General features: G+C 38.4%; 2 protein-coding genes across 4 annotated transcripts; one reads left to right on the forward strand and one right to left on the reverse strand.

Annotated features, from left to right (window-relative positions):
• The first annotated feature begins 1587 nt into the window (after positions 1-1587).
• LOC120167725 (MDIS1-interacting receptor like kinase 2-like) lies at positions 1588-5845 on the forward strand. The gene is made up of 2 exons (XM_039176651.1): positions 1588-4936; positions 5045-5845. Exons 1-2 carry the CDS (start codon positions 1603-1605, stop codon positions 5470-5472), a joined length of 3762 nt encoding a protein of 1253 aa, XP_039032582.1. The 5' UTR covers positions 1588-1602; the 3' UTR covers positions 5473-5845.
• Positions 5846-7920: 2075 nt separating this feature from the next.
• Positions 7921-21645, reverse strand: LOC120167733 (protein PHOSPHATE STARVATION RESPONSE 1-like). 3 transcript variants are annotated; one of them, XM_039176659.1, is made up of 9 exons: positions 21229-21645; positions 18993-19453; positions 18820-18912; positions 18518-18716; positions 18348-18428; positions 11230-11269; positions 9620-9677; positions 8975-9043; positions 7921-8443 (listed from the first exon to the last, which is right to left on the reverse strand). In XM_039176659.1, exons 2-6 carry the CDS (start codon positions 19449-19451, stop codon positions 11253-11255), a joined length of 849 nt encoding a protein of 282 aa, XP_039032590.1. In that variant the 5' UTR covers positions 19452-19453; positions 21229-21645; the 3' UTR covers positions 7921-8443; positions 8975-9043; positions 9620-9677; positions 11230-11252. The 3 variants fall into 3 exon arrangements, with proteins under 3 accessions (XP_039032590.1, XP_039032592.1, XP_039032589.1); XM_039176661.1 differs by lacking the exon at positions 18348-18428 and having other exon boundaries at positions 21229-21642; XM_039176658.1 differs by lacking the exons at positions 7921-8443; positions 8975-9043; positions 9620-9677 and having other exon boundaries at positions 11232-11269; positions 18348-18716.
• Positions 21646-21863: the final 218 nt, after the last annotated feature.

Consider the following 21863-nt stretch of genomic DNA (forward strand, 5'->3'; position numbering starts at 1 on the left):
TGCAAGGTGCAGAATTCAACATTCTTTGTTCATAAACTATTGCTTTTCTAGTTGTGAAACGCTGAAACAGATGAATATGAATTTTAACAGGTGACGTATTTTAGAGTACATGCAAGTTATGGAATCTACAATACCTTGATTTGTCAAAGAACAAACACATAATGAAAATACCAAAAGACCTTCGTTATTGGAAAAACCCAACGTTTCATATGACGATTTGTCGAGCGGAATCCCTACTTCGACGTATTTTATTTCATTTGATTTCTCCTACAATGAGCTTGCAGTCCCCATTACACGTGATGGGTTGAGCAGTTGCTTGCAGAAATTAGGGTGAAGAAAGCAAAGAAAGTATTAAAACAAATGCATAATTTCAAATTTAGTTCCAAACTTTTATTAAAATCATCATTTTGCCTCTTATTCTAATTTTTAAAAGTATTTTGGTCTCAAACATTTTATTTTAGGACAAAAAGACCCGAACATTTGACAGAATAATCACTTTGTACCTTATACTTTTTTTCTGGAGCATTTTAGCCCTCAACATATCATTTTAGTTTAAAAAAGCTCCTATATTGAAACATTATTAATCGTGTGTTAACTAATAGTTTTCATCTGTAGAGGGAGTTTTTTCGGCCAAAGTAAAACGATGGGGGCCAAAATACTCCAAAAAAAGAATAGAAGCCAAAATTATAATTTTAATAAACGTTGGAGATTACTTTTGGCATTATGCCTAAAATAAATTTATTAATGTATTAAATATTCATTAATTAATCGAGTGGTTCAAAATACATATAGTATTATCTTACTTTATGTAAGTTTGAATCCCAACATTTACGTCAAGTGTATAAATATTGAGCTAGTCACTAAGAAACATATGTGGTTGTTGTAATCTACTTTGAATGAGAAATAAGATTTTTCCGTTGACTCCCAAAACCTAGTCCTTTTTATTTTTCTTCCCAAGTTCTGAATTCTTTATTTTTCCATTTGATTGTTTCAAGGGTAAATTATGTATTTAGTCAGTCAACTATCACTTTAATTTTGTTTTGATCACTCTAACTTTGTTTCTTCAAAATCATACTTAATATTATGTTTTAGTTCTGTTTTGGTCATTAGTTGTTGAAAAATAAACAGACTATTGATGTGATATTTTTTCCAATAATGACATGGCATTACCTTTGGTGATACGTCAACATCATCGTTAATTTTTAATAGTGGATGCCCAAAACGTAACGTTGGGTATAATTTTGAAAAAAAAATAGTTGGATGTCTAAAATAGAAACAAAATGATAGTTGAGTGACTAGACCCTTGTTTTAATTGCATGTTCATCCCATTTCATTGCTGCTTGGATTTCATCTTGAGATAGAATAAGCAAATTATACAATAAGCCAATCAGTTATTCATAAAAATATGCCAATCAGTTGGTTAATTTTGATCCTCCTTCGTTGAATTTCTGGGTAGTTTCCCACCTAATTCAGAGAAGAAAAACAAGTCAACTGCGTCTGATATGATGTGGAAAAATCCAATCCGCGTTTAATAATATGGATTTGTTCAACTTTTTATATTCAAATAGAAAGACTGAATGGTTGGAGCCTTGGAGGTCGACAATGAAGAAGCAGAAAGACTTAAATCCTCAATACCTTTCTTCCTCTTCTTCTTCTTCTTCCATGCTTCTCTTTCATGTTATTTTGCTTTCTTTACTTCCATTGAAGACCACCTGTTCATCAAGAACTCAAGCCGAAGCACTCGTCCAATGGAAGAACACTTTGTCTATTGTGCCACCTTCTCTCGATTCATGGTCCTTGTCCAATCTCAACAATCTCTGCAACTGGACTTCCATTACCTGCGATCATGCCACTTCAACTGTCTCGCAAATCAACCTCTCCAATTCAGACATGTCTGGTTCCATTTATCAGTTCAACTTCACCCCATTCGCCAATCTCACGCGCTTCGACCTTGGAAACAACACCATGGATGGCCGAATACCGTCTTCAATTGGTACTCTGTCCAAGCTGGTTGTGTTGGATTTCAGCAACAATTCTTTTCAAGGCGAGATACCGGTGGAGATTGGTCGTTTGAGGGAGCTTCGATATCTGAGTTTATTCAACAACAATCTTAGTGGAACAATTCCTCCTGAAGTTAGCAATCTCCAAAATATAAGACATCTCGACCTCGGATTTAACTACTTTGTTTCTTCGGGCTGGTCTCGTTTCTTGCCCATGCCGTTGTTGACACACCTCAGCTTAGCTTACAATGAATTTGAATTGGAATTCCCTAGCTTTATACTGAACTTCCATAATCTTAGTTTCCTGGATTTGTCATTGAATAGGTTGACTGGTCCAATACCAGAATCACTTTTCACCAATCTCACCGAGCTTGCGTCGCTCAATCTCACTGGTAATGCCTTTGAAGGGCCATTATCTTCCAATATTTCTAAGCTTACCAAACTTGTTCATCTTCAACTAGCTACCAATATGTTAAATGGTTCAATTCCTGCAAGTATAGGAACCCTGCCTGAGCTTGAAACCATTGAGCTGTTCGAAAACATGTTTGAAGGGGAGATTCCATCTTCATTAGGCCAATTGATAAAGCTCAAAAGACTTGATCTTCATTCCATTGGCTTAAATTCCACCGTCCCATCCGTGCTTGGTTCTTGTACTAACCTCACCTTTCTGTACTTAGCTGGTAACCTACTAAGTGGGGAGTTGCCCTTGTCCTTGTCACAACTCACAGAATTAACCGAGTTGGGTTTATCTGAGAATTTGTTCTCCGGTAAGATCCAATCATCTCTGGTTTCTAATTGGACCAACTTGATCAGTTTGCAACTTCAAAACAATCTTTTCTCTGGGAAGATTCCACCAGAAATCGGTCTATTAACAAAGCTCCAAGTCCTCTTTCTCTATAACAACCAACTCTCCGGTTCAATTCCATCGGAGATCGGAAACTTGAAGTCCCTGAATGTTTTAGACCTTTCCGAGAATCATCTTTCGGGTCCAATTCCTCCGACGATATGGACTCTTTCCAACCTTGAAGCCTTACAGCTTTTCTACAATAATCTCATTGGCACAATTCCACCAGAGATTGGAAACATGACATCCCTGCAGTCTTTTGATGTCAACACAAACTCCTTGCACGGAGAATTACCCGACACTATTTCCAACCTCGTCAACTTAGAAGCATTCTCGGTGTTCACCAATAATTTCTCGGGTACCATTCCTCGGGATTTCGGGAAGAACAGTCCTGTGTTGAATTATGTGAGCTTATCCAACAACAGGTTTTTCGGGGAATTGCCTCCTGAATTGTGCAGTGGTTTTGCTCTTCTAAACTTCACAGTAAATGGAAACACCTTCACCGGGTCGTTGCCGGCTTGCTTGAGGAACTGTACGATGTTAAGAAGAGTCCGGTTTGAAGGGAACGGATTTACGGGGAACATCACCAATGCATTTGGAGTTCATCCTGAGCTCGACTATATTTCTCTTAGTGACAACCAATTCACCGGTGAAATCTCACCGGAGTGGGGAGAATGTCAATATCTAACCAATCTAGAAATGGATGGAAATAAAATTTCTGGTAGAATTCCTGCTGAGCTTGGGAAGTTGACTCAGTTGCGAGTTTTAGACCTGGGATATAATGACTTGAATGGGGATATTCCTTTGGAATTGGGAAATTTGAGCTTGTTGTTCAACCTTAATCTGAGGCAGAACCATCTCACAGGTGGCATACCTCAGAGTATAGGCAATTTACCGCGTCTACAAGTCCTCGATTTGTCAGAGAACAAACTGATAGGAAAAATACCAAAAGTTATCGAGAATTGCAACGAGTTATCGAGCCTGAATTTGAGCCACAATAACTTATCTGGCGAAATACCACCCGAGTTGGGTAACTTATATCGTTTCTCTCTTTTGGATATCAGCAGCAATTCACTGTCAGGAGCAATCCCTGAAGACCTTGATAGGCTTCTATTATTGGAGAAACTCAACGTTTCACATAACGATCTCTCGGGTGGAATTCCTACTTCAATGTCGAAGATGATATATCTTATTTCATTCGATTTCTCCTACAATAAGCTTGCTGGTCCCATTCCACGTGATGGTGTGTTCCGAAATGCTCCGGTAGGAGCTTTTGTGAGAAATTCAGGTATGTGTGGAGATTTTAAAGAAGTAACTCATTGCAAATCAACTTCCAGTAGGTCTAGAAATCACAGCAGTAGGGTTCTTATAGCCACCATTGTTTCATTTGCAAGCGTATTCTTTGTGGGGCTAATCGTCGTTGTAGTTCTTATACGTTATCAGCATAGCCGAGTGCTCAACGAGGAGACTAGATTTGGTATCAGGCGGGACACTTCTGTAACATCAACTGTATGGGAAAGAAATGCAGCATTTACATTCAGTGATGTAGTACAAGCAACAGAGAATTTCGATGACGAACACTGCATCGGCATAGGAGGATCCGGACGTGTTTATAAAGCGCAATTACGTACAGGTCAGGTGGTTGCGGTAAAAAAACTCAATTTCTCTGACTCTCAGGACATTCAAGTTACCAGTCGGATGTTCGAGAATGAGGTTCGGATGATGATAAAAGTTCGGCATCTAAATATAGTCAAGTTGTACGGATTCTTTTCTAGTCGGGAGCTTATGTATCTGGTTTACAAATATATGGAGAGGGGCAGTTTGAGAAGTGTGTTATATGGAGCAGAGGGCGGTGAGGAGGCTCTGGGATGGCCGACGAGGTTGAAAATCGTGCAGGGACTGGCTCATGCAGTCGCTTACTTGCATCATCACTGCTCTCCGCCGATTATACACAGAGACATATCTTTGAATAACGTTTTGCTCGACTCAGAATTTACACCAAAGCTCTCGGATTTCGGTGTTGCAAGATTGATGAATCCAAATTCATCCAACTTTACCGCAGTTGTTGGCTCTTATGGCTACATTGCACCTGGTTGGTTAACTGTTTAATTAATTCATTTTGCATGATAATGTTTTAGCAGTTACAGTTTCCATGACTCTTCCCTTTTGTTTAATGGGGAACGAACTTTGTTTTATGCAGAGCTCGCACTCGCAGCCCGAATCACTGAAAAATGTGACATTTATAGCTTTGGAGTGGTAACCTTAGAACTTATGCTGGGAAAGCACCCAGGGGAGCTTTTGAGTTCACTATCAAGGCCATTGTCATCAAACAACAAAAAATTGTTTCTAATGGATGTGTTAGACCAACGACTTCCACCTCCCACCGGACATATGGTTACTGATGTCGTGTTTGCAGTGATGGTGGGCTTAGCCTGTGCACGTGCCACTCCGGAGTCCCGACCTCCCATGCATTTTGTAGCGCAAGAACTGTCGGTGGGAACACAGGCCTGCCTCAATGAACCGTTGGGAACGATAACCATGAGCATGCTTGCTAGCCTAAAGAGTATAACGGTACGGAACAGACCAGCAAGTTTCAATTTGGATTTGGAAGAGCAAAGAGCCAATTGAATCCCAGTATCATAGGAAGTTAGACTTACGATTCGAAGTTTCGACTTCAAATGGTATCGGTATCACGTTGTAAAATGTATTAAAGAAGCGGGCAATTGTTTCTGATCTTACATTACTTGCCAGAAGCGATCAATGACACCTTTTTTTGCTTCACCAACAAAATCTCATATACTATATATACTTTCTGGATAGATAAACCATCAAAAAGTTTCGATGTTTGCGGTGTAACGGACCGGAAAGGCATATGATTAGGCACTCCACCTACAGCTACACATTGTTTGAGGACTGTACCTGTTTGCTTAGGCAAGAATGGATCAATCCAAACTCAGCCCAGTGAGAAAATTGATGCAAGAAGTACATACCACAAGACAACAATTGTTGGAGTCATGTTTTGCCTTCCCATCAAACCTTTGCGGGAAGGATAAAGGTGAAGAATGACCCGGAATGTCAAAAATAGCTTCCCGACATCGGACCCCATGAACAGTAAATCGTTAATCGTATCAGAAACCCCAGCCACTACCCTCACCATATCCGATACCGAAGACTGGTGCAGACCCTTTTTTCACATAGTTCTTTCCCGTTATTTTCTTCTTCTTGGTGTGCGGAAGACCACCAGCAACAGCAACACCATGAAGGGAAGCAGTCAAATGTCATGTAATCTTCAGCCGCTTCTTGGAGATGGGTGGATCGTAGCCATACAGTGCCTGCCTGTTACAGGACCTTGAAGTCCATCTAATCCTAAAATGTTGATCTATACCCGTTTGCAAACTCAGCAGTTTTGGATAGTGTGATAAAAAGAAGCATGGAAGCATCATCACCTGATACATAACAACTCACTTTCTCAACAGGATAATTAACACTCACAATAACCGTGTATGATGTAATGATGGATGGTTCCTTGAGAGGGGTCAACAGTACTCAGTACTCACAAAGACATTAACTGAGCTTAGTTGATTTGGTTCTCCCTCACGCTCAAACCTCAAGGACAGGCGATCCTGGTAAGTTTCTCGAGTATGGGGAACTGATTGAGTATCGAGGAGAAGGCAAACCATACTTCACATATAACAGAGAGATATAAGGGAAAAGCATGCCCAAAGACCAAGCATTCATTCACGATACGTGTTTTCATGAAAATAAATTCAATTTTCTCCTGCCGTAGCTACTGTCTTGAAAAATAGTAAGAACAGTAAGGAGTGTAAATAAACTAGCAAATGGAAATTAGTTTCCTTTTTTTTTAAAAAAAGGGAAATCATTACAAAGGAAGCTCTGGCCACAAGGAAAAACATTTGCAACGTATGGGATTTGAGTACTCCATGCACGTAAGATTTGGTAAGAGACGAGAGGAAGGAGAAGGTTTGCACAAGCTGTTGTGATTTCCACTCCATGTGCCTCGACATGTTATCGTGGAAGGTTATGTTGGATTGGTTGACAACAAAAGATACTCTAAGAAGGATGGGGTTGATGTGGATGTTAAATGCGTGTTGTGCGGTGTTGACGCGGAGTCGAGGGACCGCTTATTTTTGCTTATCCCTCTTCGTGTGGTGTATGGAAAGCGATCCTACCTTGATGTGGTATTTAGCGTAATATGTGGAACTAGTGTTGGGAGCTAAGATGAGCTACGAGTCAGAGGAGAGGTAAAAAACCTTTTACTCTACTTTCGAGGGTTACTTAGAATGATTGTACACATTTTATTTGGGAAAAACGAAATAGGAGGTGTTTTAGAAATTTAATTAAGAATGAGGATGAGATTCTTAAATCTATTAGGGAGGTTGTACATGTGAGGATTTTGGTAAGGATATAGTGAAATCAAACGTTCATCCACAGTTGTATATAGGGCAGGGGTTCTAGTTTTTTCTTTTTGATTGACAAGGTTGTGTTTGTTAATTTGTAACAGTTTGCTACTTTTAGATTTAATACATACATTTTATCCATCTATATATATAGATATCAACCCTCAAAGTTCGAAATTGAAATAGAAAAATATTTTCTATCAACATAACTTCCTAAACCTGAATTTTTTAGAAAATATAGCATTCTCTTTTACTAGAGAAGCCACTTAATGAGTTCCATAATTATATACACTTTTTTAATAGGTTAGAATGATTACAAGAGTTATATACACTATAAATGTCAAACAAAGGGTCATTGTCATTTATAATATTTATCTACACGCACACTTACACAGCGCAATGGTTATAATTTTTCCTTTACTTGGAAGGAAATACTAGTAAACATGATCCATACGGACAACAGTAAATTGAAGCCATGTACAAATCTCGGAATGGGAATTTTATTCACATCTTTCCACAAAGTTTATGAGAACTAAATTCCCTAAAAAATTGGTTGCTCCTTTACTGTCTTAACTAATGCAACCTGTGTTTATAATGCACCTGCATTTTCACTTGAGGAAGTTGGCGACAGGATAATCAAATTAGTTTGTAAGCTCTCTTTTTTTCCAGCTAAAGGCAGGAGTGCTTAAGCGAATTGTTCACAATAACAAGAGGGAAGAGGACCTTAAAACTTCAAAAGCCCTAACCTTATCTCAACTTGGCCTATTCTACTGCTGAGTTCATCCATGAACTAATTACGGTACTCAGTCCAAAGCTGTTATAACTTATTCTTCAATTCGTGGGCGCTTTGAGGGTTGTGAACTCAACTCAGAAACACGGGTTTTAGCTTTCTCTAGATCACCAGTTTCAGGTGCTTTATGCTGTCCACAAATTTCGTGTGGAATTCTCTCCGACATGGACTTGGCATTAACAGTGCCTGTTCTGGAATTTACATGATCCCTCTGGGAGGATTCCCGTTCACTTTTTGTAGGAGATTCATCAGTAGCATCTGAAGAAGCAGGTGGATTCTCTGGATTAGAAGATGATACCTTCAGCTTGTCTAAACCTGACTTTTGCTTCTCAAACATCGTTTGGAGGTACCTCCCTTGTTCTTCAATTCGCAACTGCAAATTTCTTTGAATCTGTATAGAAAAGGAGAAACAAAAGAAATGACGGCTACACCAATAGACCCCTTAGAAAAAATTGGAACATCAATGAGTGAAGGGTTCATTCAGAACTTTGATTATAATGGTGCACACCTCCACAAGGCATGATGGATTACCTAATAAATCAGTCCACCAATTAAGCAATGCAACAGCCACATCACATATGATAACTAGGAGGCAATAGCAAGACCCTTAATCCAATAGGCATCATTTATTCATATCCCTCCATGTTCGAATATCCAGCAGATCACCTCCCCCCCCCCCCACAACTTCCCCAAAAATCTAATGGAAATAAAATCACTTTTTCCAGGTTCAAAATCCAAAACCAATGAATCTGAATGAGTGCACACTAGAAACATAATTCTACTTCTCTAAAATGGAGAAAGATTTTTCGTTCTCTATTTCCTCCAAGGCAAATTTAAAGGTGGATTTATTTAATTCAATTTTCTTTAATTACAAAGTATGTTGCTTTTAAGTCCCCAAATCCTTCCCGACACAAATTCATACCTCAAGCTGCTCGTGCACCGCTTGTGGACTTCCATCTGTAACCGCAAAGCTTCAGTGATCCCCATTCCCCTGTTCCAGTTCAGAATGAGAAATGCACTTAATATGAGGAACGGCAAACTAAACGAATCAACTAACTGACACTTCATTAGACCTTGATTATATGATATGCTTCTTAATGATTACATTCAGAATTTTCTATATTCAAATCTTGGCAAAATGCAATAAAATGGGAAAACTGTTAAATTTGCAGCTTCATCTCCCTATCAAATAGAATTTACCAAGGAAAATTCATGGCAAACATTTTTTGTTTTTGAAGCATACGACAATTTAAGGGAACTAAAGTATGAACTAACAAGATGAATCAACCATCATTTCATGGTTCCAGGCCCTTGCCTCGATCACTAACCATGTCGTTAAAAGGTGATATTTCCCAGCTAGGTATGGCAGCATCCAACTTATTTGTAGCAAAAAAGGTCCAAATAATTACCAAGTATGCTACTCATACTTTATTAAAGCAAGCGAAGTATAAAAGCAGATGCTCAAACAATGTCACCGATGCAATTCATTAAGCTAGAAAAAACAAATAACTAATAAATACATACAATTTTAATAGAAATCATTGGTAAAACATTAGAAATTACTTACGTTTTCAGGTCCAGAGACGAGATTTCTTCCATAGAAGTCAATTTTTTCTCCGAGGATCCTGAAAGCAAGAGTCAATATTTCAGCTAAATATACAGCATCACCCCCCAATCACACACTGAATTTTTGAGGATCCAATATGCATAATGAGTCAAATCTTTTATGATCCAATAACCAAAGTAACTGAAATGACAAAGTATCTTTTGAGAAATAAGTAATAGATCTGATATGGAGATGTGCTTCATACAAAATGCTATACTTGTAATTTTGTAAATAATTTGTCTATATAAATGTATATGGATCCCAAGGGATACACGAACAAATCTATAATTTCTCTTGGTTCAATGCTACACCTGTGGGAGTTGAGTCAATTAATCTATTCTATGTCTTTCTCTGATACAGTGAACAATAAGGTAATGAAGTTCTGCAAATGACCAGGCAACATAACCATGATGAAATTACTTGTGTTTGGTCTCTTTCTGACTAAGCTACCAAAGAAGTCTCTCTATCAGATAGGTCACATTCCTTGTATGCAATGTTATCAGATGTACAAGGTGGATCACTAATTTCATCCATGAATGCATTCATCCATTTTTTTCCTTTCTGACACTTGCGCTACCACTAGCTAGCTTAATGAGGGGAAGTGACAATCTAAATATGACAGAAAAAATCTGTTGCTTGTTCTATTCATATTTATTCAAAACTATGCATCTTTCCTCCGATTCTTGTCATTAAAGTCTAGATAGATTCCTACTTCTTCAGATAAGAGGAAAGGAAGAAGTCCTACAGGGTTGATCTGCCAAACTTAAAAGTGTCCATGTCAATTAAAAAGATAACCAGTTTCATGAATAAATCGAGTGCAAAGAGAGCGCAAATGCAGATAACATATTTCAGCAGACAGAAGAGATCCTGGAACTGGCTTAACCAAATGGAGAAGAAATTATCTCCACTTCATTAATGAGGAAAACATGGGCTATACATCTATCAAGCCTCACCATCCCATTCATCCATCCATTCACTTACACTGCTATAACATTCAATATATCAGTATGGGATGGGAGATTTGTTGAGTGCAAGGTAGATATGCATCATAAATCTTCACTGGACTAGGACAAGGTTTTGTGTTTTGTTTGTATTTGGTGGTTGTCTTTGGGGTTGGTTTAAAGGGGTTTTCTATTGTATTTTATGTTCTGAATTAGTTGTATCTCTTACTCTAGTAATAAATCTTTGGGCACTCTTTTCCTCCTTCCTATGATCATTGAGTTTTTAGGAGCTTAATGGTTATGAAGGTTTTTTTTTAATGAGGCCCTATTTCTATCAAATAAATAAATAAATCTTCACTGGACAGCTAAAGATTCTTGAATCAATTAACTATTTTTTAAAAATGATATCTACTTCATTGATGAGGACAAGATGGACTGTGTAGCTCCAAACTATCCACCTCAACCCCAATAAGTCACTAAGAGAAAACATTGAACAAATATCAAGGAATGAACCGCCCTTTTAAAATATATACATGTTCCAATAAAGAAACAAAGGCAATAGATGCATGCTTGCAGCGAAGTAACACACCTAAGGAAAAGGAAGAAATGTAAAGGCAGATTAACATATACCTTCTGATAGCTCTGGTCTGTATCTAGCTGTTCTGTATTTCTGCAGTGAAGAGATCGGTTAAAGGGTAATCTAACCCAAGCCTTTGTGCACACATTTAATATTTTAGGCAGGCTTAAAACAAAATATTTTGGGCCAATTTTTATTCAGTTATATCCTAATTTTAGTAATTTAAATAATAATGTGTTCACAATGTTATCATAAATTAGTTATCTTGTCTTATTATCAGAGTTTTAAAGTCTTCTATATAGTTAAATTATATTATATATATATATATATATGTATATATATGTCATTTTAAGAAGTGACATTTCAAAAGTTGCTTGTATTATTCAGCTCCAAAACTACTCCTACCAAGAAGAGAAAAACAATGGGAGAGAGAAAAGTAGAGAGAGAAAAGTTAAAAGGGAAAATAGTTTCCGACGAGGTCTGGAAGGCTTTTGTCGATAATCTTAGTAGGAGAGTTTCTCGGAGGGAGCTGAGGGATATCTTTTCGTCCCATGGGACTGTGGAGAGAGTTTTCATCCCGAAAGAAACCAAAAATCCAAAATACAGATTTTCCACTTTCGCTTTTGTTCAGTTTGAGAGGGAATCTAGTTTGAAGAGGGCAATCGAGATGTTAAATGGTTCACTGATAGACGGGAGAAGGATTTCTGTTGGAGTTGCTAAATACAATGATGCTCGTCCAAGGATTGTGGCAAAAGAGAGTCCAGGTAAGTTGGTTCCAGATTTGTCCACAGCAGGACCTCTTAAGCTGAAAGAGGTAGATTTATCCGGTAGGAATGTTAGAGATGATAGAACGTACAGAGATGCTTTACTTACTGAGGTTACGAGGGTGAATGCATTGGAGCATAGGGAGAAATGTTCTGAAGGGAGCCATAGGGAGAAAACCAAGAAGAATGTATTGGAAATGTATATCCCAACTGAGGGTCGGAGTTGGGTCAGAAGATCTTTAACGGGGATTATTAAGCTCTCTCTTGATTTTAAGTCAGTTTATGAGTTTTTCCTCAATAACGGTTATGAAGTTCAGATTGCTGGTTGGGGTTATGCCCGTAACTCCTGTGCTATCATATTCAAATCTCAAGAGGAGATGTCGGAGGCATGGACAAAGAAGAGAGGTGTTATAGGCTTCTGGTTTGACAGGGTGGCCCCTTTACTGAATGAAGAAGGAGTGCCAATGGCTTTCTGCCAGCTCGAGTTATCTGGGGTGCCTCTGTTATGCTGGGATGAAACTTTTTTGGTACAAGTTGCTGGGAGATGGGGGAATAACGTAGAAATTCATGAGTCCACAAAGAACAGGGATGATCTCACGTCTGCTAGAATTCTTATGAGAGTTGCTAGTCCTTTTGATGTTCCCGATAATATTACTCTCGGCTCCTATGGTAGATCGTATAGAGTCTCCATCAAAGTTGCATCAGCTAGTGAAGATTCAGATCATTTTTTTAAATGTTCTCCGACGACCGGAACATTTGGGAAACAGTTTAGTGAGACAGGGTCTGAGGAAGGCGATTATAGAGGGAAGTCAGATTATGAGGAAAGCTCAGTCAAATCAGCTGAGACGTTCAGACAAAAGGTTGACTTGTGGATTGAAAAGGGCATGGCATTTGGTTCAGAAGGTACTGATGGTGAAAAACAACATCTTCCAAGACTTACTAAACATGGGAAAAATATTAATGAAGGAGTGTCAGATGGTCAGAACCTTGGGAATATCAGAGGTGACTTTGCAGGTCTGGGTATTAGACTTTCAAAAAGTTCGGCTGATGGGCCAGAAGCCCAATCTGAGGACTTTGAACTGGGTGGTTTGGAGGCTTCTAAAATAATTCCTTTTGGGCCAGTGTATACAATTAATAAATTTGGTAAATTGGTCCAGAATAGGGGAACTGCAGAAGCAAGCTGTGTTAGAAAACAATGTAAGGGGTTCAGCTCTATTCCAGGTTCGCCCGGCAGTGCGGATCGGGAGGTTAATAACACTAACTCTAAGCTGACAGCTCCTAGTTCAGAATTATCAAAGAGCTTATCAAGGGGCAGAACGAGGGGGGTGCGCAGAAGTTCCCTTTCTACAAAAAGTGAGCCTCTTCAGAGGAGGGAAATGGCTAGCTTTAGAAGAGTCTACAGAAGATGTAAGGAAAGGAATTACTGGTACGGGAATGATCAAAAAGAAAATAATGCTACAGAGGATGTGATAGGCCTAAAGAAGGCTAATGAACAGGACCATACGACGGTTCTCCAGATTACTACAACATCAGAGTCTAATTTACGGGGCAGTGAGGTTCCAAATTCAGTGGATAAAGCTGGGGCCAGGAGTTTGGTTGGAAAGTCCGAAGGTGGTGTTGAGGGAAAACATTTGTCTATCTACAATTCTGACCCTTATAAGAGAAGGGCAAAAAGAATTCTGGTTAGAGAAGCTTTGGAACATGTCAATATTTATACAGCATCTTCTTCAGGTTTCTCGGAAATCTTGGATGAAGCAGTAGCTACATGGCAAGTTAGTCAGATTCTGGGGGTTTCCTTTACACAGGGGAAGGAAGCTTTCTTGGATAAAATCATTGAGCTAGAGAAAGGTTTGAAGGAGGCAAACTAAGTTGCCATTTTGGGGAAACTAGATTATTCATCAGTTTTTATGAAGGATAAACTAGCTATAATTTCATGGAATGTCAGGGGGTTGGGAAAAAGAGAGAAACAAAGAGCAGTTCAAAGATTAGTCTCCAACTATCATCCTTCTTTTCTTTGGTTACAAGAAACTAAAACAGAGAACATCCATAGGTCTTTTTTGAGAAGGAAGGGATTGAATATTTTTCAGGGGGTTATTGAATCTCCAGCTACTGGTTCTACAGGGGGGTTATTATTTTGTTGGGATGATAATGTGTTTGAAATGGAAAATCACAGTATTAACAGAAGATTCATTGCGGTTATAGGGAAGTTCAGGTTTAATCAGTTCAGAAGTATTCTCATTAATGTTTATGGACCCTCGGTGGATGTAGAAAAAGAAAGTTTTTTTGAAGAACTGAGCGTGTTCATTACTGGACAGGAGCTACCGGTTTGTGTTGGAGGAGACTTTAATGTCTACTTGTGTGAGGATGAGAAGGTGGGCAGAGCTCAGAACATACTTTCAATGAGGATTTTCACTCAGTTTATTCAGTCAACAGGCCTAATTAATCTGCCTATGAATGGGGGAAGGTTCACTTGGTGCAATAACCAAGATGATCCGACTTTTGTTAGGTTGGACAGGTTTTTGGTGGACGGACAATTCTTGGATGGTTTTCCCGAGGTAATTCAGTCACTTATTCCTAAGTCTATTTCCGACCATAATGCTATTCTTTTACAAGATGGCGGAGTTGATTGGGGGAAAAAACCTTTCAGACTATATAATTATTTGATGGAGGAAGAAGGTTTTGAGGAAATGGTCTGTCACACTATAGCAGATTGCAAGAAGGATGGGAGAAAAGCTGGAATCCTAAGTGTTTTGAAGAAGTCTAAGGTTGCCATTAAGAATTGGACAGGGCAGAAAAATCAATTTCTGGGAGCCTCTATCTCAGATTTGGAAAGGAGAATTCACAAGTTAGAGGAGGACGTTCAGATGGTGCAGGACAGTTCGGTTCAAAGGAAAATCGAGGAGTTACGTAATTGTAGATCAGAGTTGTGGAAATTTCTGAGAATTGAGGAACAAATTTGGTTTCAAAATTCCAGAAAGAAGTGGATTAACGATGGGGACCGAAACACTAGATTCTTCCATACTTGCGCCTCAGTGAGAAGAAAACGGAATGCGTTGAATGCCTTGTTAATTGAGGGGAATATTACTCATGATCCAGCAGTAATTAAGGCCACTGTTAAAGAGCACTTTTTTAATATTTTCAATAATCGGTCTACTTTGGATGTGGAAGACATTGGGTTGACGTTTCCTAGAATTTCCATGGATCAAAACATTTTTTTGGAGAAGGCATTTTCGGAGGAAGAGGTTTGGGAGACTTTAAAGTCTTGTGATAGTAATAAGGCTCCGGGGCCAGACGGATTGAACTTGGGATTTTTTAAGAAGTTTTGGTCTGAACTTAAAGGTAACATCATGCAATTTTTTCACAGATTCCACAGGGGGAAAAATTGGGAACATGGTATTAACCACACCTTTATTACCCTTATTCCTAAGGGTTCTAATATTGGAAGTTTAGATGATTATAGACCGATCAGTCTAGTAGGAGGTGTATACAAGATTCTTTCCAAGTGTCTGTCAAGGAGGATTAGAAGCTGTATGGGAGAGATCATCAGTCAATCACAATTTGCTTTTATACCCGGTCGGCAAATTTTGGATTGCTCTCTCATTGCTAACGAGGGCATTGATTATTGGAGGAAGAAAGGGCTGAAGGGTTGTGTTTTTAAAGTAGATTTCAAAAAGGCTTATGACACGGTTGATTGGCCTATCTTATTCAAGGTGATGGAAAAGATGGGATTTGGTTCGACTTGGATTAGTTGGATCAGGAAATGTGTCTCTACGGCCTCCATTTCAGTGTTAGTCAATGGGTCTCCAACCGAGGAATTTTCGATGGCCAAGGGACTAAGACAGGGGTGTTCACTTTCACCTTTGTTATTCAATCTAGTAGGGGAGTTGTTGAATTTATTAATACTGAGGGCTGTTTCTGAAGGACTATTTTCTGGTTTGACAGTTGGTAAGGAGGAAGGGTCTTTCAAGCTCACACATTTACAGTTTGCTGATGATTTAATTATCTTCTGTGGAGCTTCGAAAACACAGATAATGAATGTGAAGAGGGTACTCAGAGTTTTTGAGGTTATGTCAGGGCTGCAACTAAATCTAAAGAAAAGCAGTTTGTTTGGGATTAATATATCCCAAGAGGAGGTTCAGACCTGGGCAGCCTCTATTGGTTGTTCGGTGGGGAGTTTCCCCTCTAATTACCTAGGTCTCCCATTAGGGGCAACTAAGAATGCATCGGCTATTTGGGAACCAGTGGTGCAGAATTTTCATACTAAATTAGCGGGTTGGAAGGCTGCTACACTTTCATTAGCAGGGAGACTGGTTTTGATCAAATCGGTTCTGTCCTCACTGCCTACATATTTCTTGTCTATGTTCAAGATTCCAGTTTCAATCCTTAAGACTCTAAATTCGATCATGTCTAATTTTTTATGGGGAGGGGGAGGGGGAAATGGTTCGAAGAAGATTCACTGGGTTAAATGGGATGATGTATGTAAACCTAAGAACGAGGGTGGTCTGGGAGTCCGGAATCTGACTAGTATGAATAGAGCATTGCTAGGGAAATGGTGTTGGAGATTTGCAAATGAGAGACACTCTGTTTGGAGGAATTTTATCTGTAGCAAATACAACATTGATTCTTCAAGGTTACTGTTTGATAGCAAGGTTCCTACTCAATCTTCGTGGCTTTGGAGATCGGTGGTTAACAATTATTATAAACAAGACTCCTTTGGCTCTAAGTTTCGAAGTTTGTGTAGTTTTTATGTTGGAAATGGTAAGCTTATTCGTTTTTGGCAAGATAATTGGGCTGCAGATTATCCGCTTCAGTTTCTTTTTCCTAGATTGTTTTCGGTTTCTTCTAATAGATCAGGTAAACTTTGTGAGTTTGGGGAATTCTATCCTTCTGGCTGGGTTTGGGATGTTCAAATTAGAAGAAATTTAAATGATTGGGAGGTTGAACAATGGTGTAACTTGATGAGCTTTATATCTCCCTATTCTTTGTCTAAAGATTCTAGTGATGTTTTAATTTGGAAAGGCAATGGGGATGGTGTTTTTTCAGTCAGTTCTTGTATTAAAAGGTGTGCTCTTGGATCAGACGATGGTTGCTTCTGGAATAACATTATTTGGAGAGGTTTGGTACCCCCTAGAGTTGAATCTTTAATGTGGCAGGTTGTGCTTGGCAAGCTAGCTGTTAAATCCGAACTGATCAAAAGAGGGGTTCAAGGTATCGAAGATGATTTGTGCCCTCTTTGTAAGTTGGTTGAGGAAACTTCCATGCACTTATTCTTTACATGTTCGGTTGCATGGGCTTTGTGGTACAAGTTTTATAATTTTTGGAGATTTAGTTCTGTGCTTCCTGCTGATGCAAAAACCTTTCTCACCGCTTGGGATGAGTTGAATTCAAATTCTTCTATTTGGGCTTTCATTCCTGGGGCTATCATTTGGACCATTTGGAAGGCCAGGAATTTTATTGTCTTTGAAAAAGGAAAACTTGATCAGTTAGAGTTATTTTTCTTATCACGGGTTAGATTGGCTTCTTGGTTTCTAGCTAAGCACAAGGACGGTTCTATTCATAAGGATTCCTTGATTATGGATCCTTCATTAGCAGATTCCTACTCGCCCTACTGCTCTATGAAGTCTTCCTCACTTCCTTGGGGACCTCCCCCTTCAGGTTTTTTAAAATTGAATGTGGACGCAGCCGTTAGTAGTGACTGGAAGAAATCGGGTATTGGAGGTATTTGGAGGGATCATTCAGGTTCAGTCCTAGGATCTTTTCATGAGCCAGCTGGTCCGGGACCTCCGACTTTGATTGAACTTAAAGCTATTCAGAGGGGTATTTTATTATATGCTTCTGCTCAAGGGAGGGTCAAAGATAGGCTGATTGTTGAGAGTGATAGCAGAGTTGCAGTAGACTGGATTAACAATGTTAATTCATGCCCAGGTGTTTATGCGTTCGTTGTTAGGGACATTGTTGACAATCTTAGAGCTTTGGGGGGGTTATAAATTGGGTTGCTAGGTCAGCTAATATGGACGCCGATGCTTTAGCAAAGGCTGGAATAGGCTAATTTTTATGTTGTTTGCTGTTTCAGTTTAGCTGTTGATTCCTGTTCGGGTGGGGTTTTTGTAATGTTGTAAGGGTTATTTCGAGGAGAGTTATCGAGGTTGTAATCTTATTTTCTTTAATGAAATCTAAGGCGCTCTTTTCCTCCTTCCAATGATTAAGGAGCTCTCAAGATCCATTAATCATGAAGGAGGTTTTTAATGAGGCCTTCTAATCTTATCAAAAAAAAATATATGTCATTTTAGCTTAGAAAATATTCTAAAAATCATTAAAAATAACTCCTTATAATTATAATTATAATTATAATTATTATGTCTTATGATAAGTTGTGCGAAATTTAAAATAATTCACGACCGCGACACCTGCAGTAACCGCGATGGCATCCATTATGTCCGCAACCGCGATAAACGCGACGCGACCGAAAACGCTATTTAAATCCCTGCCTGTAAGTTGAAAATACCAAACAAATCAAAACATAACATAACCCTAATGACTTTTGTAATAAGTTTCATGAGAAATGAATGTAACACACTTTCACTGCCTCCCAATTGGTTGACAGCTTCAACAAAGGCTTCATGAAGTTCTGGTGTCCACCGCATTCGTGATTTTGCCGGGGAATTATTTACTGATGAAGAGGGGTTTACAACACTTTGACTTTCTACAGATGGAGAAGGAAGTTGCTGATTCTGTGCAGGTCCGGTTGTGCATGGTTTTTCCACCTGATATGTCGTCTGAAGCAACAAGAAGGAAGTATAAGTCAAAGATAAACAATGCAAAAAGGTCTCAACTTCATCTAGGTAAGCTTTATCTTCCATGGCATGAAAGCATCCACACCTTTGGTTCCAAATTTGTAACGTTGTCAGCAAGAAGCTCATTCCAATTGGAGGCCAATGCATCATCACCAGTGATAAGCTGGTCTGCCCGTTCCTGCCAACCATTTTGTTTGCCAAAGTCATCAGATCTCATTGACTGCTTTCTAATTGACTGCTCAGCACAGAGATGCTTACAGGAAAATCAAGAAAATCAGTATCTGTACACCAAGAACCACTATTTTCTTTGTTGCATTGACTAGGTATTGTAGATTGAGGCAACAGTGAATTTAACGATTGTGCTAATGGCAATGCTGCAGTATTAGGTGGCGATTCAGAAATGAAAGGAGAATTTCTTGAATGCTTTTCATTTGGTAATGCAGATGTGTAATGAATATCACTTGAAACTCCAGACGATGATGAAAATATGTGACCAACCACCCCATTACTGGTGGGAAGACGAGTTGTGTGGAACAAAGACCTAGTCATGAGTTCCCTTTCTGCATGTGCCTGTTGAGTATCGGGGAACTTTTCATATGTCTCTTCCAGATGTGTTGAAAGGATGGGTAAAGATGATGACAGTCCTCCAGATACCCCATTGTTAATAAGCTGACTTGCACCTGATCTCTGAATGGATAAAGCAGGTCGTGCCTCCATAACTGTGATCAAAATTAAAAAAGATGGTGTCAATTGTATGGTCAATGGATATTAGCTTAATTGACAGAGTTCACACTGTTTCAAACAAATCAAGGACCTATAGAAAGCATCCTTGTTAGTTGTTACAGCACGCAAAAGCCCACAAAGCGAGACCGTAACTTTTCACATTACTGAATATCATCTAATAAATAAAAAGCTATTGGTGTACATGGAGAAACATCAACGTCAGAAATCTCCTAGGAAATACTGGTACCAAATTAAAGATGAACATGGAAGTAAGAAGAAACAAGTGCTTGCTTACATGCATTGTCAGAGATTATGTTCAACGATATTACAATGTGCTTAAAGCCTTAAATGGATTCTAACTCGGGAATTCCCAACAAATGACTTAAGTTCAATAAACCATTAAAAAGAAATTGACGCAGAACAAGATCATGCTTGTTATACAGCTAAATAGCCTAGAAATTTCTTACATGTATTTTACTTTCTCAATGTAAGTTTTAGTATTTAGGAAACTATTAGGGCACTTAAGATTAAATGTGGTATTTCAATTTCTAGTAACTTTTAGTTATTGGCATATCATGAATTGACATTTGACTTCAAGTGTTAAGATTTCTAGTCCCTAATTTCTCACTGTTCCACTCTCCTATTCCCTCTATCTTTCCATCCTATTTCCTCTCCCTTTCCCTTAATTTCTCTATTATCTACTCTTCAAGTATTCTTTCCCTTGCTTGTAAAGAATAACAATTTCAAGAAATGCATGGTCTAAACAAATAATATAATCTCAAAATGTAAAGGAAGACATGTTAGAACAGAATTAAGTTTGCATACCAGAAAACTAAAAGAGCGGGTAAACAAGAGGAACCAAGCATCGGTCTATTAACTTGTAAGTTTCTTGTTTAGTGAAAGTTACAGGCTTTTCCACCCTTGAAGCCAATTACAGTGAGAATATATATATATAAATAACATGTTCCAGATACTGTGATGACATAATGTATATGAAAACTGCACAAGACTGTTACACAGAAAGTCCTTAACTATGAATGAGATGCGATTGACGATTTCCTCCATCACCAAGAAGGTTCAAACTAACTTCATTTCCAACATGCACTATTATCCAAATTGGCTATCTCTAACCTTCAACATGCTTCAGATTTAGCTTTGAAGTTCCAAAAATCTCATAATATGTCAATATAAATGGCATTTCAAGAATACAAGTTATACAGCCCCCCTTATCTACAATAGTCCATCAATCCCATCAGCCTCTTTATATTTCAAGTCCATTTCAAAAAAAAAAAATATATATATATATATATATATGTACAAGTAAGCATTAAATACCCATAATTAACTAAACGAAACCAACAAATTCATATTTCAGGGACCATTCAATTTATATCAAAATACTAGATTTTCCACACAAAAAAGAAAAAGAAAAACCTAAAATTTTTGCATATAATCATCATATACGAAATTCCACACACGAAAAAAGAAAGAAAGATGATAAGCAACAAAAATAAAACATAAAAACCCAAAGAAATTTATTGAAAGCGTGAATTTCGCACCCAAAAAAAAAGTAAACATAAATCCCAACATGCAAAGCATCAAAAGAATGACTCAGTATGCCCACAAAACAGAGACAACCCAGTTCAATTACAACCTTAAACATCTTCAACAAGCATCCAAATTAACAGAAACTTCATTAAAAAAATCAGAACTGTTACCACAAAAAGTGCGAAATTGAGCAAAACAAGCAAACGGGTAAATCGATTCTTACCTAAAACCCTGATAGAAACCTCATGGGATCGATATTCACCAAACAGAATCGAATCCAAAATTTGGGTGACAGCAAGAAAGATGGATTGTGGAGGAAATTAATCAGGAATCTATAAGCGGGTGTTGTTTCAAAGTACCGTCACCGGCGTAGGCCAAACAAGGAAGAGAACGGTGACGAAGTGCGATTTTGCCTCCTCTATTGGACCCTTCTACCTCAGAAGCTAATAAGAAATATAACAGTGGAAACACTCACGAGCCTTTCGTGGCGCGTGTAACTCAACTTCACTGAAGAAGCCGCGGAATAGTTGAAAAGAGACAGGAATTGGCTGTGGGGCCACATGACTATCTACGTGGAGGATCGTGATGGATGGGGTGGAAAGATGGCACGTGGGCATTAATATTGTTCTTATGATTAGGGAAGTGGTCGTTCTCAGTGACAGAAATGTGGGGCCCTCCACAATTTCTTCCTCTCTCTTTTTGTTTTAAATTGAAAATTAAATAAAAAGAAAGTCATTTTAACTTTTAAATAATTCAGAAAGCGTTATTTTTTAAACGCAATGAATTTAAGTAGTTGTCTGTATATAATATATTCATGTTATAAATGATTAAAAGAAAACAAATTTTATAATGTTCGTC

The sequence above is a fragment of the Hibiscus syriacus genome, unplaced genomic scaffold (genome assembly GCF_006381635.1).
Source record: "Hibiscus syriacus cultivar Baekdansim isolate YM2019G1 unplaced genomic scaffold, ASM638163v2 tig00111693_pilon, whole genome shotgun sequence".
NCBI classification, from domain to species: domain Eukaryota; kingdom Viridiplantae; phylum Streptophyta; class Magnoliopsida; order Malvales; family Malvaceae; genus Hibiscus; species Hibiscus syriacus.

Coding starts and splice junctions, on each gene's coding strand:
- LOC120167725 (XM_039176651.1), top strand. CDS start 1,603: ATGAAGAAGCAGAAAGACTTAAATCCTCAATACCTTTCTTCCTCTTCT. Junction 4,937..5,044: donor TTATGGCTACATTGCACCTG/GTTGGTTAACTG, acceptor TGTTTTATGCAG/AGCTCGCACTCGCAGCCCGA.
- LOC120167733 (XM_039176658.1), bottom strand. CDS start 19,451: ATGGAGGCACGACCTGCTTTATCCATTCAGAGATCAGGTGCAAGTCAG. Junction 18,913..18,992: donor CTGATTTTCTTGATTTTCCT/GTAAGCATCTCT, acceptor AATGGTTGGCAG/GAACGGGCAGACCAGCTTAT. Junction 18,717..18,819: donor TTACAAATTTGGAACCAAAG/GTGTGGATGCTT, acceptor TTGTTGCTTCAG/ACGACATATCAGGTGGAAAA.